At 33.5% G+C, this 15,843-nt stretch overlaps 1 protein-coding gene across 2 annotated transcripts in view; it reads left to right on the forward strand.

The window, feature by feature from the left end:
• Nucleotides 1-1,069: 1,069 nt before the first annotated feature.
• Nucleotides 1,070-15,843, forward strand: part of LOC123720373 (anaphase-promoting complex subunit 11-like) — a 29,758-nt gene continuing 14,984 nt past the window's right edge. The window contains exons 1-3 of one of the 2 annotated variants that reach the window (XM_045676954.1): nt 1,070-1,295; nt 1,462-1,701; nt 6,143-6,280. In XM_045676954.1, the coding sequence (XP_045532910.1) occupies nt 1,277-1,295; nt 1,462-1,697 (255 nt within the window). In that variant the 5' untranslated portion in view covers nt 1,070-1,276 and the 3' untranslated portion in view covers nt 1,698-1,701; nt 6,143-6,280. Of the gene's footprint in view, nt 1,296-1,461; nt 1,702-2,942; nt 4,329-6,142; nt 6,315-15,843 lie in introns of those variants that run through there. The other variant, XM_045676953.1, reaches the window with a different exon arrangement.

Below are 15,843 nucleotides of genomic sequence, written 5' to 3' on the forward strand. Positions count from 1 at the left end.
AATGTCAATTACCGTCGGGAACGCTACACACACTCGAAGAGAAGTCAAGTACGAATCTTAGCATACTCTTGCTCCAGTTTTCATCTAGCGAACAAAACCCGAGCGTTAGCAACAACAACAGACCCTCTGATTCCGTATCGAAACAAAAAAACACAACAGCTAGAAAAAATTAATTGGGTTTAGTTATAAAAATAAATTATTAACTTAAGAATTAATTTCAGTTCGTGTTTCTTTACGACCGTGGCAAATGAAGTCATCTGGACCTATAATGTAAAGCCTAAACGCTATTTTTTTACTAAAAATAATTCTCCTTGCCATCTGTTCTCCTCTAATATTGTTCGTAGCTAAATAAAAAACAACTATACACTGTAGCTGCAGAAACTGCGTACAAAGAAATAGTCACAAATCAAGCCTGTGCCGCCTAATTCGCTGCAGTCACAAAATATGAGACGCCGCTAAGTTATTAAATATCATATTGTTATATAGATTGCCGACAAGTTTCAATAATAGAGTCTAGGGGTTTTGTGCCTTCGCTCGAGGTATATAGTATATATATTTTATGTATAATTTTTCATCAAAAGTTCCAGTAATATGCAGTGGTGGCATCCATTTCAAATTTGCAAGATTTAGTTGTTAAACGTTATTTCATATATTATATATTTTATATTTGAATTGACTAAGTAATCAATGAAATATATGGCTCAAATATTTTGTTCTTAAAATCAATCCCTGGACACTGATTAAATCAAGCAAGTAATCCAGCTTTTCAATTTATTGTATTATTTGTACCTACGTGGTTCTTTGATTTTAAAGATTTTTATTTATCATCTATTTCTTTTATGGTGGTTTTATTTTTAACATGGGTCGTTATACCAGCTACTAACAATTTGTATATATAACATATAGGACTAACATAATATCACTTTGCTCATGTTTTAGTTCTTGTTCCTAGGATGTTGTATACCACGCCATACAATTAATATATATAAAAAAATTAGGATGTTGTATAATTTTCGAATACGGCATGATATAAGTTATGGCGACTGATTGGTTCTTATAGTCTCTGTTCACTTCTATAATCTGTGGTCTAAATCTAAATTCGAATTTGTATTTGTTCTACCAAATTTCAAAATATAAAATTCATTAATTTTATAGCAGTTTCAAAACATTTTTAATTCAATCTAGAGGTATATTCTTAATATAGTGTTGTGTTCTAAATAAATGTACTAAATGATTATGAAATATATATTAGGGATAGGATTGTCTGTAAAACGTCATGAAAGTCACTGTTAAAAGTAAGATTTATTTTTGATTTATTACTGTCTTCAAATAGTTTAGTTGGCTAATTTAGTAAACTAGAAATAATAGGTGACATTGTAACCTTTTTAAATACCTGAATGAAATAACATACAATAACCCTTGTTATTGATATTAAATGAATGAAATTATCTTCGTTTTCAGGTTGGACTGGAGTTGCGACCTGGCGTTGGATAGCAAACGACGATAATTGTGGTATATGTCGTATGCCCTTTGACAGTTGCTGCCCAGACTGTAAGCTGCCTGGCGACGATTGTCCTCTAGTCTGGGGTGCCTGCTCCCATTGTTTCCACATACACTGTATTGTGAAGTGGTTGCATTCACAGCCACAACAACAGTGTCCTATGTGTCGGCAGGATTGGAAGTTCAACAATAAATAAAGAGGTAAGCAAATGTACTACATACCATATATTTATACTGAAGGTCTTAAAAGACATAAAGAATGTCAATACAGTGATTTCAATAGTTGCTGAAATGTTCATGCTATCAAGGCTTGCTTGTATCTAAGCCAGATACACAGTCAATTGTGAAAACTCCTCTATTGTTGTTTTAATAAAAGGTTAAATCTTTAACACCACTTAGAAGGGAAAGTGACTTATTTAATGCAGATAGCAATTGTAATTTTTTCCTAATAAATTATTTTTGTTTCCTTTTAAGTAACTGTCAAATAGTTGGTTATTATTGAATTTACCATTTTTGCTTAAAAGATTTGATTCTGTTACTTCTTTTGAAAGTGTTTTATTTCCACATTTATAAATGATTGTATTAAATGGTTGATCAATCAATTTGACTTTGAGCATATTATTATTGTGGATGTGCCTATAATCTGTTAATTTAAAGCTTGTTTCTTACCGTCTACTAATACTGTGATAGTTATGCATTTTATTATAGTTTGAAATCACAGAATGGCTTATATGTGCCAAATTGAATTGAGTTATTACAAGTTGTATTAGATTACAGGTTTTCAAACATTCACCATAAATTTGTTCTCATTGTAATTATGGTCAATCTTCATCAAACATACTTAGGGTCCTTCAAGAAAAGAACGTACCAATTCTTAAAAGGCCGACACCACATGCGAGCCCTCTGGCATTGAGAATTTCAATGGGTGACGGTATCACTTAACATCAGGTGAGCCTCCTGCCCATTCGCCCCCCTATTCTATATAAAAAAGGTGTTGATTAACTGGAAACTATGTTATATTTGCATTAATAAAAGAATTTTAAACATTTTATTGATTTAAAGTTTGCATAGTATGTATAATGTATTTCTATCTTAAATAGCATAAAGTATTATGACCATTGTGGTTACTATTGTAGTTAGATTAAAAATAAGCTGTAAACTTTTTACGACTTTAAAACAATAGACCAGTAAATATCCTCAAAATTAGCTCGCACTACCTATGCAAATTTGTCGTGTTCAACCCACGGCTGCATTCGCGTTCGTTAAAGTCAATATTGTGCTGAGCGTTATTATACAATTAATTTATTGGTAGTCATATTTCATTTCTACCAATAATGCATAAAAAGTAGTCAGAGTAATAGATTCTAAGTTTTCTTGAATGTTGTATCACTATCATGACGCCAGTAAGCGCCAAAGTGACCGTCTACGTATCTCAATATTGAATAGTTGTTTTTATCGCAGTCGATGCAGAGCTCGCACGTGGACGGACGTGTCGCAGCTCCGATTGCGCGTGTGTTGTGACTAACGTGATGCTCTAGTGTAATCGCGCTCATTATACTATAGTGTGTTTATTATAGTATTGTCCGAGTGTCGTCTCGCTTAAATATGCTGATGGTACAGAGTAACGCGCAACCCATGAAAACAACAAAAATAAAGGGACCGCCACCTGTACCGCCGCGGCCCAGTCAAAGTATGGTCGCTGAAGCTCTAGCGAAGACGAGAAAAGCCGTTGCCGATTCTAAAACTAGTGTAACCAAATCGCGAACATTTACTAAGCATGAGAACCACCAGGTTTCGTCGAAAGCCAAAACTTTAGACAGATACAGCTCGTCAGGTAAACCTTCAGTATCGCCACGGCAGTCTGGTCTTGCACGTGTTAAATCTTTTATCAAAGACGTCATAAGCGATAGAGGCTCTTCTTCTGACGAGAGAAAGTCAAGTGGGCAAAATTCTAGGAGGAGCTCAAGTGATAGTAGCTCTGTTAATTCGCCCTCTTCTACTAAGAAGTCGAACGAATCACTTAACTCTAGAGCTGTTAAAACTTGTAAACAAATATTAGTGCGATCACTTTCAACTTCAAATAAACTAGACCAGGATGCTAAGTGCAGAGTTTCCAAATCTTCTAGTTTCGCGGAAAAAACGTTTCCTCTACGTAAGGCCCCGCCCCCACCATTATCTCCTAAGCCTAAGATAAAACCAATGAGACCATTACCTGTACATAATACAAATGTTAAAGCAAAAAAATCAAAAGTAGAACCGGAAATTAGTCCGTATTCGTTACCTGTTGATGCCGAAGCTGCCCAAAGTCCGGTTCCGGAGGCGCCTTATGCTACGGTAGACGAGGTGAGCCAAAACGATAATAGAATACAAAACTGCCCAAAAGTCGATAACCAAAACAACACTGAAAATAGTAATAACTCAGACAACCTCATAGAAACAGAAAATGTAAATAACAATTCCCTTGAAAGGAAGACGTCTCGAGTAACTGAGATGCTCATTTCCGAAATCCTCGCGAGTAGAAATAACAATAACGAACCGAATACGGTTATAGATAAGGGCAAGGATTCCATGGATTCACTTACAGACAGTTCGCCCGATGTGGAAATAATGAAGGATATGAATAACCACGAAATGTTGATTTACGAATTGCAAACTATGCGGTCCCAATCAAACGTACCTGAGTTTTTGGTTAATGATATTGACAGAAATGGAAATTGCGACTCTGATTCCGAGCAAAATTACGCCATGGCTTCTGTTACAAGTGAAAATACTGATGATGGCAATGAACAAGCTTACGCCTATATTGTTGACGACGATCTTAAGTCTAGGTAAGCTTTAGTCAAAAAAGGGTTGGTGTAGGACGTGTCAACATATTAAATAGTTTTTAAAATCGTTTAGGAAACTAATTTTATACAATTAATATAAATAGAGCGTAAAAAATCTTTGTTTCTATATTGCAACAAAAGTAATATAAATACAGTGTAGTACTTTCAATATGCACCGCGTACGTCATTTTCTAACAAAGCACCTGCATTTAATGGTTTGCAGGTGTATTTTTATGTATGTTAGTCCTAAATAACCTATTCAAATAAGATGCTGCAATGCAGCTGTCTTGATCCATAAAAAATACTGCATTGAAAATTGTAAGTGAGCAAATGTCTCATAAATTTAACTTATATTGAGATTGAAAACTATAAGCAGCCCCATATTTTGTTACAATTATTAAACACCTCTAATAAAGTACTTAAAGCTGGTTATTAGGAGGATATTTAGTATTCTTTCAAGTAAGCTTCAAAGTATACTTTTCTTACCTTGTATATAGAAGAGTTATATACTTCCGCTAGTACCCGGCAGGGAGTCTATGCCACATTGAACGTATGTTCTCACATTTGAATGCACGCAACAAAACAAATGTATATAGCATATTAATATGTGGAAATGCGCATTTGTACGGAATCTCTTATGTAAATTCTATTGCTATATACTTAAATACCTATGGATCTAAGGTTCATAGCATAGTCAAGTACTTAACGACGTCATTCTGTAATTCAATTAGGTTGTCTTATTTTAACCCCTCAAGGAGATCGTTAAGAAAACTAAAATTCTTATAGAGAAAATCGTTTTATTTATATATTATAGTACTCGTAAGACTAAGGACTACCTACTAATTAGAATCTGGTTTGAGGTTGTTTATCTAATTAATTTGTGAAGTCCATTAATTATTCACTTAAGTCCTTCTGATTCTCAGAAAATCAGTCTGGTTTAACTATTTTTGGAAGTGCTGGATGAATAAATTATGTAACGCTGGTAAAGGTGTCAAGAATCGAGATCATTAGCATGTAAAAGGTTTTTAAAGAATAAATATTGGGGCTATTTTGGTATTTACCTTATACCAAAAATTGTGTTACGAGAAATAATGAGACTTATTTTTAGTTGAAAAAAATCATGCAACTTGCTAGCTCTTTCTCCTATTCTGTATGTTTTACACGTTAAGGTATCTTCTTGTACCATAGGCCTGTAGCCATTTTAATAAAAATTAATTATTATTAATCACTTTTCCTCTCGCAATGTGAGTGTCTAAGGGCGTTGTTATATATAACAGGCGGCAAACGGGCAACATAAATATATATATTTATATATACCTAGGTAACACTGAAAATGTTTAGAAAATGAAAAACGGCTTAATGTAGAATGTTGCCAATACTTCTGTTTTTCGAAGTAATCTCCATTCCTCTCTACACTCATCCGATGGAACCACTGAGAAAAGCAGTGGGCCCATTCTTCCTTACGGGCCATCATAGCTCATCATGCTTTGTTGTTGAGCAAACCCAAACGAAAGTCATTTTCAGTGTTACCCACGTATTCTATAAAATAAAAGTTTGTGCATTCAACGGATCATTGTAACCTAAACTTAGTTTTTAGGAACTTTATCGCTTTTCCATCAATGCCCGGACTGAGTTTTAACATCAGTCATTTAAAGGTAAAAAATATCGGGAACGAACATTTAGGTGTACTAATGTAGGGATTTATTTATTTATCTTGTTTAAAAATCTTCTATGTACATGTTTTAGTATTAAAAGTAGTAGAATAGAGACATGAGCCATCGGTTTTATTTGTTTTAAGGGTAAATAATTAATTTCAGACTACGAAAGCAGTTTCGAGCCATAAGTAACATGTCCCTACAAGGATTGCCACCTCTACCCAAGAGTTTGAGTGGGTTTGCTGAAGGTGAACCGACTCCTGAATCGCCTACAAATGATGAACACCCTCCATCCGATCTCGACGGTCAACTTACTTATTTAAAGAAGGAAATGGTAAGCTTTAAAACCGTATTAAATAACGTGCAATTATTTTTTATAATGTTAAATACATTTAATGACTTACTCGGTCTAAAATTATTTGAAACATTCTCTAGTGATATATTTAGCAGATGGATAAATATAAATACATATTATTTTTAAATTGTGAACATAGTTTTTGGAACAAAGAATGCGGAACATTCCAAATTTAAATAATCCAAGATGCAAGTGTGCAGTTTAAAAAGCAGATGTTATCCATACTTTCGTTTTAATCGCTGTATTGGGTAACGCCGGTGTTGCCTGAATCTTTTACGAAGCCATTAACTGATTTATGACTTAATTCGCTGACAAGACAGCAGTAAGAATAGCTTTTATAGGAAACTAGTGAAATATTACCATATAACCTTGCTTAAAACAACAATGCTACTCTTAAAATGATGACCGATTAACACTCAACGTGTATCTCGGAATTATCTGTGAACACGCAATGCGTGCGAAAATGTTTTTTTTTCTACTCATCAACTTCAACGAAATGTAATTATTATTACTTTTAATGTACGTACCAAAACGAAACGAAACGTTCTTCATAAACAAAGACTGGGTAATGCCAGTTATTTAAGATCTAACATAATTGTTACAGCAAAACAGGTTTTAGTAGCCTTGAAAACCTAGTTATTCGCATCCTACTCTCTAAGCTTACCTTAATAACAGGTGTTTTGATAAGTCCTTTCAATGCTCTGATTGGACGATTACTAGACTAGCGACTGGAGTCGGCTTCTCACAGGCAAAATATAACTCAATTGTAGGGTCAATCAACTGATTGGTGTTCTGATGAATATTTACAAACAGAACTGCAAATTGAACTGACCACTTGAAGTATTATGAAAATACAGATTTAAAAAAAATGTGATTGAACTATTTTTTCCGAACCTAATCTCAAAATATACCTACTCAAATTGAGATCATAGTGGCAGAATATGTTACGAAACTGGACATAACTTCCAAATCCAAAATGGTAAAAGACAACTTTCTATGCCTCTATGGTACCTCAATTCTTCCCACGCAATTGTCTAACGGTATTACGTGAAAGGGACAAGTGTTTTGTGACTTTCTTTGTTCAACATGCTTAAATGCAATCTGTACAAATCCTTTTTAGTTGAACGGATGTTGTCTAGCTATAGGTAAGAACTTAAAATTGTGATGGCACGATACTCCACCGGCCTATGTGTTATTGTCGATAACCGATGCGGAAATAATGGAAAAGTACTAAGGGCACCCCAGTCAGCTTAGCTAAACCGAGTGACTGAATTCTCACCCACGGCTATTTTGTTCAGTGCATCGCATCCTGTGTAAGACTGTTTCTCAATCGAAATTGTGTTTTTTTATCGTTCTTCGGGAAAGCTTACCTTACACTCTTCTATGTTGTAGCAAGACACCATGCCTACCATGATTTGTCGTATGCTTTTAAATCTCACCATGTCTCTGTATACAAGTGTACATATAAAAAATTGTTCAGAATTATCTAAAAGTATTTCTTAAAACAACATTGTTTTGTTGAGTTTCATACCTCACGACGCTTAACGCTATACGCGCGCTGATAACTTCAAAAGAAAAGTGAAATTTGTTTCAATGTCGTCCCAAATAGCAAGATGCGAGACTGGAATAACTTGAAAGGTTTACAAATTGAACCGCGATTAGATTTACTATCACTTGGCTGAGAATCCGGGCTACCTATTTATGAACTGTCGTTTTGGCATCGTCACAGAATCTCAATCTCCGGTGTAAATAAAGCCTTTGATCAGTTCCTCGTGATATCGAGGTGCTCCAAATTCTAACCACTTTAAATTTCGCTTTCGTTTGACGTTTCCTTAATTTCTGTTACATGTCATACGTTGGCTTTTTGAAAGCGGTAAGCAAAATGTCATTGACAAATATAATATTTTAATCACGCGAGTCTGATAAAGAGTAGTTTTTGGCTAGTGGCTTCACAGTGCCACTGTTATCCTTGAGGTTGAGGTCTATGTATGCATTTTACACTCTCTCATACGGCGAAGGAATAGATCGTAAGGAAAGCGGCACTCCTTGGCACACACAACTCTTGGTCTACCAATGTTGACTGCGTATGGCATGTACAGAAGGCGGATCACCTACTTGCCTATTAGAAAAAACAAATGATCAAGAAATCTGAGGCCAAGACCAACGGTTGTAACTCCACTGGTTGTTGATGAGTTTGACAAAGCAAAAACATACGCCGGTATAAATTATCGTAACGTCTACAAAACCTTGTTAATACTTTTCATTGTTTCGTTAAATAGAGACCAGGCGACTTATATAAATCGTCAATAGAACGAACGAACGATTATCCTAACTTAATAATGTTTTGTTAACCTAAACTACATTTGTTACATGTTTTATCGTATTACTTTTAGCTATCGTAAACGTTTCTCTTAATTCGATGTATGGATTGTGACAGCTATGTTCCTAATCTTATTAACTAGATTGGGACAAGTATTTTACCATGTATGGTACATAGGAAATTATTTATTTAGATACTTCATTTTATTTACGGCAACGTTTTTATTATTTAAGTGTATACGACAAAATATGTAATATTAGGTATGTGTTTTCTATATGTGTTAAATCAAATAGCCGCTAGTTTTATACTTATATTTCCTCGTTAGTCGAAATAATAAATGAATTTTTAGTCTAGTATATTCCTGAAATTCAATTTTGGTCGGCCCTCGATACTCTAACAAAAATAAACGCAAAGGTTACATGTAATGTCTGTGGGACGGTTAAATCTATTAACCCGTATTGTTAATGTCACCGGGACACATCCGTGTTACCACTTGGCACCCACATGACTAGATTCTGGGGTGGCTATAATAAGTGTTCGCAATGCTTTTGTTTCGGGGTACCATCGTGTTTTTAATATTCATATTTAGTAACCCCTAATTTTTAGATAGTTTAAAATTATTTGGACATATACTAACCGAAAAATATTCTAATTGTACGCATTAAGGTTATTACAGTAAAAGGCTGTATACTTTCAATTAATTGTTTATAATATACAATTTACATTTATATTATTTTCTTTTCTCTTAATACTCGTCGTAACTTTCTACAGTCTAGCAGTGTTGGGCTACTGGTTTCAGCGTCTCTCATCCGTGAGGTCGTAGGTTCGATCCCCGGCTGTACACCAATGGACTTTCTTTCTATGTGCGCATTTAACATTCGCTCTAACGGTGAAGGAATCATCGCGAGGAAACCGGCTTGCCTTAGACCCAAAATGTCGACGGTGTGCATCAGGCACAGATGGCTGATGACCTACTTGCCTATAAGATTAACAAATAATTATGACACAGATACAGAAATCTTAGGCCCAGACCTAAAAAGGTTGTAGCGCCATTGATTTATTTTTTTATTTTAACATCCTACAGTAACATTGATCTTCTTCTCTAGCTTTTTCCATGGCTTTCTTTCTCTGTTATCTTATATAGGGCGCCCTCTTCTTCCCCTTCCTTTCCGTTCCTTTTCATAAAGTGGTATCTTTCGTATATAGCAATATATATGCCCACTGTCAGTTTTGTTCTAAGGCATAATCCAAGACCTGTATAACTCTTGTATTTCACCTTATTTTTGGTATGCCTCTTTCCATTGCTTTCTGACATGCTATTTTGGTATACAGCAGTCCTAAATTGTACGCATTGAATGTATCATCCTAAAGATAAATTTCTAACACGTACTATGTCTTCATTAAGCGGCCACTCGATAAAAGTGAAATTAATTGCCTCTTCGACATGACAATTATTGCTTTCACAGTCAAATAAAATGAGTCCTGTGTAATTAAATTATTAGAATGCTTAGCCCATGTTACCGGGTGCTTTGGCCTTTAAGAGAAGAGTACGCCCTTTTATTTAATAATTTTGAGGTGGTATCAAGAAAGACCTCCAGTAGAAATCGATCTCCAGTCTCCAAAAGGAAATACCTAGAGAAGCAGACTGTGTATTCTTCGTTCAAATATCGGTGTCGAACAATTCACCTGTATTGAGATACGGTCTCATGACAAAAATAATGGTCTAATAATATCTTCTCATTATTCTACCTAGAACATTTAATTAAAAAAGGCACTAAAGCTATGCTATAAACAAAGAGTATCCCTTAATTCTTGCACGTGCTACTTATTTATAGCCAGGACGACACCCGGGGACTTACGTCACCTCTAACCGGATCAAATAAAGGAGAAAGCGCCACGGTCAAACAAAAATGAAGTATGAAATTAGATTTAAGATGGAACATCTGTTGGAACTGTTCATTTTAGACAAAGTCAATTCCACGCGATGTTTATTCAGTCTTGTTTTATTATTAGTAGTAATTCTTTATAAAGTGTGACTTTTGCTTTAGTTGTTAGATTTGTCATTTGCTATAGGTTGGACCAGTTAAAGTATAATGGGCACATTATATTTTTCATATATTGAATTAATCTTTACTATATAAATTTAACGGGTTTCGTTTGAAAATTAAATACAAAAATTTAAAATAAAATGTGTTTATTCATAATAACAATACATTACAATTGTGTAAGATTTCAGATCCCTTTTAAGTATAAAACACCTGTCAGGAGTCCCAGCTCTTTCATACAAATCTTAATAGTTCTTCCATAACAAAGTTATTATTTTTTTGTTTTTTTAAAGTGTGAGAATCAGAATTTTTCAAAGTGTTTACAACAACTACTCCTAATTTTTATCAAAAAGCATTACGCGTCGTGTAACACATGTGAGTGCATGTGTGTAATATGTAACTACATGTTAGATCTCAGTAGCATTTCAAATTCTGCATAAGGGAAAAGGGAAAATTTCAATTTTAAATTTCTTAAGAGAAATATCTTACACAATAATCTTTTATAAAAAAAAAAAAAAAATATTTTTTTATGATGACATGACAAAAGGGTTTTTTACAAAATTCATATATAGCTTGTCACTAGGGAGTCCCTGTATTGTGGGTAGGATAACAATTATTCCGTGGTACATGGTACATGTTTAAGACGTTGCGTACAGGAAAACATTCAGACAACAGACACGTAGAAGTTATCAGGCATTATCTTGGCCTTATGTAAATTTAAAGGACTTAAGGAAATTTTGAAAGACGCAGATATGTAGATTTTTTGTCAAAATAAAAGTGAAATTTGTCGTATTTATGTTACCATACAATTATCTATTTCCCTGACGTCTTCAAGAATAAATAATAAAAAGCCTTTATTCAAGTACTATAATAAGGATTACATTAAGTTTGTTACTATATTTAATATAAGTACACCACGTCCGATGCCTTCTTCAAATTCTTCCATTTGTCAATCATCTTCATCCTCCTCGTGCCTCCTCTCTTTTTTCTTTCCACTGGGACTACGGTGTTTTTTGAGTGTAACGATTTTTGTTATTTTTGAATAGAATAAAATTATTTCTAAAAGGGTGTTTAACAAACTGTATCTTGACAAAAAACCGGTACAATACCTCAAGAATGTACTATTAAAAAAGCTTGAAATTCGGTACGTCACGAAAACTGTAGTAGGATTTCATAATTAACATTCGTTAACTTAAATAAAACAAGCAACGGTCGTCTAAAACAAATGATGTTGATGATGTAAGAGACCGAATCATTTGTTATAGTCACAGTTGTCCGTCGAAAATAGTCTAATTTGTTATTACATAATTTTATTTTAAAGTTACGTCTGGATTTTAATCTTAGCTAATAAACGCCGAGTTAGGAACATAATTTCAAGGGTCTTCTTCGCAACACAACAAGCAATACAAATATCAAAATACATATGATGTGCTATATGTTGTTCCCGCATTAGCAATCAAGTTTTCAGAAATCCTATCCAGCCAATCCTTACATAATGCTGTCGAAGTTTTTCTCTGTAAAAATAAACATGACATCTATTCGTCAATTTTGGCATCTGTTTGCAAAATAAATTGGCCTACTAAAATATTGAACGATCGTCTTGTACTAGAAACACAATTTTGAGCGTGAAGAATTTTAAAATCGTTTATTTTTGAGTAATCGTAAATTATCTCTAGTTCGCGAAAGTTACCTTGAGGGCCTTTGGCTGTTGTGAAAGCTTTGCAGTTGAGTTGATTTTAGTAGATAATATTGTAATTTAGACTAAAGACCTACCGGGATTGAGTAAAATATAAAAAGGGGGCATTGACATAGCGAAGCCAGCTATCAGATTTTTATTAAGTGCATAATTGGATTTCCACTTACGACCCAATTCGCGATAGTCAATGAGAAGGCTTAGAAATGCAATGTGCAATAAAGTGCTGCATCGCTTACGACATCATTTTGTTACATAACCCTAATTGAACTGTTTTGATTTGACACATTTCTATATTTAACATCTTAATTGTATATGCTGTTTTTTCTTTGCATTTCTGTTGAAGTATTGTACAAGTTTTCAAATTCAAACTTTATTTTGAAAAAAACATTTAAAAATGTTTAATACTTAGAAATTGTTATTTTCTCTAATAGTTTATTTCCCATTTATATTTCTGTGTTACTGTTATTGTATTGTTTATGCTTGTAAACAATATACTTGGCTGTATTCAGAATACACATTTTACGTCAAACAATTATTAATATTTCAAGTGTCACGAACTGCTTATTGTAAAATGTGACCAGCCATTTATCGTACCGTCGAGTGCCGATGTTACGTCACTATTCGCACCATTAGTGTCATTAGCTAATGCGTTCGCGCAGGCTGATTCACACGTGTTGCATTGCAGGTGGTATTTGCTTCAATTAACTCTTAAAGATAAAATAATTACATTAATAAAGTACCAAATACAACAAAAAAATTCACAGACAATTGCGATGTGGTGGCAGCCTAAATTTTAACTCATGCAACATTATTATGTTTAGCTGGAAGTTGTCTATAACAAATGTTTAAGGTACCTATTTAAGCATTTTGCATGAAGCATTGTCTTAGAAATTTAATGACGAGGATTTGATATTAAGAACTGAATATAAATAAATTTCAAAATCATATCAAATTAAATCAAAATTTCATTTATTCATGAAGGTCACTCAATGTACACTTATGAACGTCAGTAAAAATACACATTTACTGCCAGTGTTCAAATCAAGGTTGTAGAACGGACGGGAAGAACTGGCGATAAACTCTCCGTCATTCTTAATATCAGCGTACGGATCATTACTAATTCATGTAATTAATCGTTCCAGTTTTAATAATTATGTTAATAAAATGAACCTGCGTTCAAGTGTATCCGTTTCGCGCCACAGCTGCTCAGTCGCCGGACGAAGCGATTGTAATACTTTCACACGTCACCTATCAATATTCATTAATTTGCCTATTTTTATATTATACTGGATTTCATAGTTATTTTTGTATGATTGTACTGACTACGCTATATTGGTCCGTTTGCATATTAGATCATCGTTGAATCCGATGACGCACAATGTTTTCAAATTTCGTGTTTCTCTTGATCCAATTCTTTTTGTGTAATTCTTCAATCTGTGCTGTGTGTACAAGAAGTAATATTTCTATTACTCGCCTTGTTCTACTTTTAAATACTAGATAATAGAAACACTTCATTTTTCACAAGTTTTCTCATTTAATAGTACGATAATAAAGTTGGATTTTACTATAATAGCTAATCGTGACTACCAATAGTATCTCGCTAGCCAAAGAGTCACTCACGAACAACTATCAAAATAAAAAAATAGCTTTTACTAAGGTGTGGGTGGGATACCATATCAAAATAATATGAGAAACTAAAAATGTAAATGCTAAAAGTAAATTTCTACATTCATAATTCTATAGAGAGAGATATTTTTTCTATTAAGTTTACTCTTACCTAATACAACACATACACAGAATTTACCATCACCATTTTGCTAAATATCAGAAGATCGTGCTACTGTATGATTAAAGTAATTACGCTCTGCATTTTTGCTATTCGTTTTCAGTGTCTGTAGTAGTAAGGCCCCCTTATGCTTTTACGCGCTGAAATAACTTTCTAGTTTCAAATATTTCTAGATGATACTTTTATAATCTTTATATATAGTGTTTATAAATTTAATACTGATATTAATTTATATTCTTTGTCGATGTCAAGGTATTGGAAATTTGGCTATAATGTTTTCTTTATCCTCTAACAGTTTGTGTTTTGTTATTTTTTGTAAGCTGAGAATATAGAATTCCAATTCCTTACGACCATACATCACCAATGATTTACAAGATGTAGGATATCAGTTATTAGTAGTACGTTATACCTTTGCGATAGCATGCTACAAATAGCCTTATTCCAGACCATATCGAATTACATCCTGCGTTTGATCAACGAGGTCGATTGCCTGCTTTCTTGTGGTTGACCTCTGTGTTAACCACATTGAAACACACCGATATAGTATTGTGGGAAAGTGACAGGTCAACATTTTTACGAGATAATTTTATTAAAGCCGATTGATAGCTTTTATAATGATCATTGTGTATTGTGTATCTTTTTTTACAATTGACATTTGACATTACTGCGTTGGCACATTCTTAGTTTAATGTTATTTTCTTTATACTTGTCATGTATCGGCAGTTATATCTTTTAGCTCAACGATTTTGTAATAATTCTAGTCTGGTTGGTGCGTTAAACGTATCGCAATTTGAAGTAAAAATTTTGTAATAAACCACAATTAGCTTTTGTTTCTATTCTTCTTACTTAGCAGAGCGAAACCAGGGCCTCAATACAAGGAACATCGTTGAAATATAACTTTTTGCAAATACTATATTTATATCAGCATTTATTAATAGTTTTTACATATTACACATTTTATAATTACTCTATATTTAAATCAATTCATTTTAAAACACACAATTCTATTCGTGTAACTTTTTGAATAATATTGAATCAACACTTAAATCTTAGATGTGACTTCAGAACAATGCTTTGATTTCGGATCAATGCCACTTTCGTTTGATTGGTAGAAGCTCTGTCCATTTTCAAATCAGTACTTTTAACATTAACTATTACTAAGAATAAAACTGCATGCGTTTTTCTTGCTGAAACCCGCATTTTTTTCTAACAAGTAAATTATGCAAATTATCATGTAGAGCGTTTGCTTTTCTACTATGAGACATCGAACTGTTATGAGAATGTTAAATATAATTTATTATATTGATAGGAATCTAATAGTATAATTTTTCATCAAATACCTGTCGGTACTCAACGCTGTACTTCGACGGCAATATACGCATTTAGGTAAACATATTATAGTCCATATAATTGTATTATTCTGAGTACGATTATTTTAAACGTAGAAAATTTTATATCAAAAATAAAATTTGATGGAACTTCACGTCTGGCAATATTAATATAGCGTATGATATGAGAGACGAACAAATCATGAGTCATAATGACGACCTTTCCTGCGTCTAAATTCGCACTGCCAACGACCCGCTAGTAGATTATCCGACGTAATTGTTAAAATATGTTTTGCTGACCACTTTTTAAAGTATTAAGCAAAAAGATTTTGT

This window comes from Pieris brassicae, chromosome 2 (assembly GCF_905147105.1).
Source record: "Pieris brassicae chromosome 2, ilPieBrab1.1, whole genome shotgun sequence".
Lineage (NCBI taxonomy): Eukaryota > Metazoa > Arthropoda > Insecta > Lepidoptera > Pieridae > Pieris > Pieris brassicae.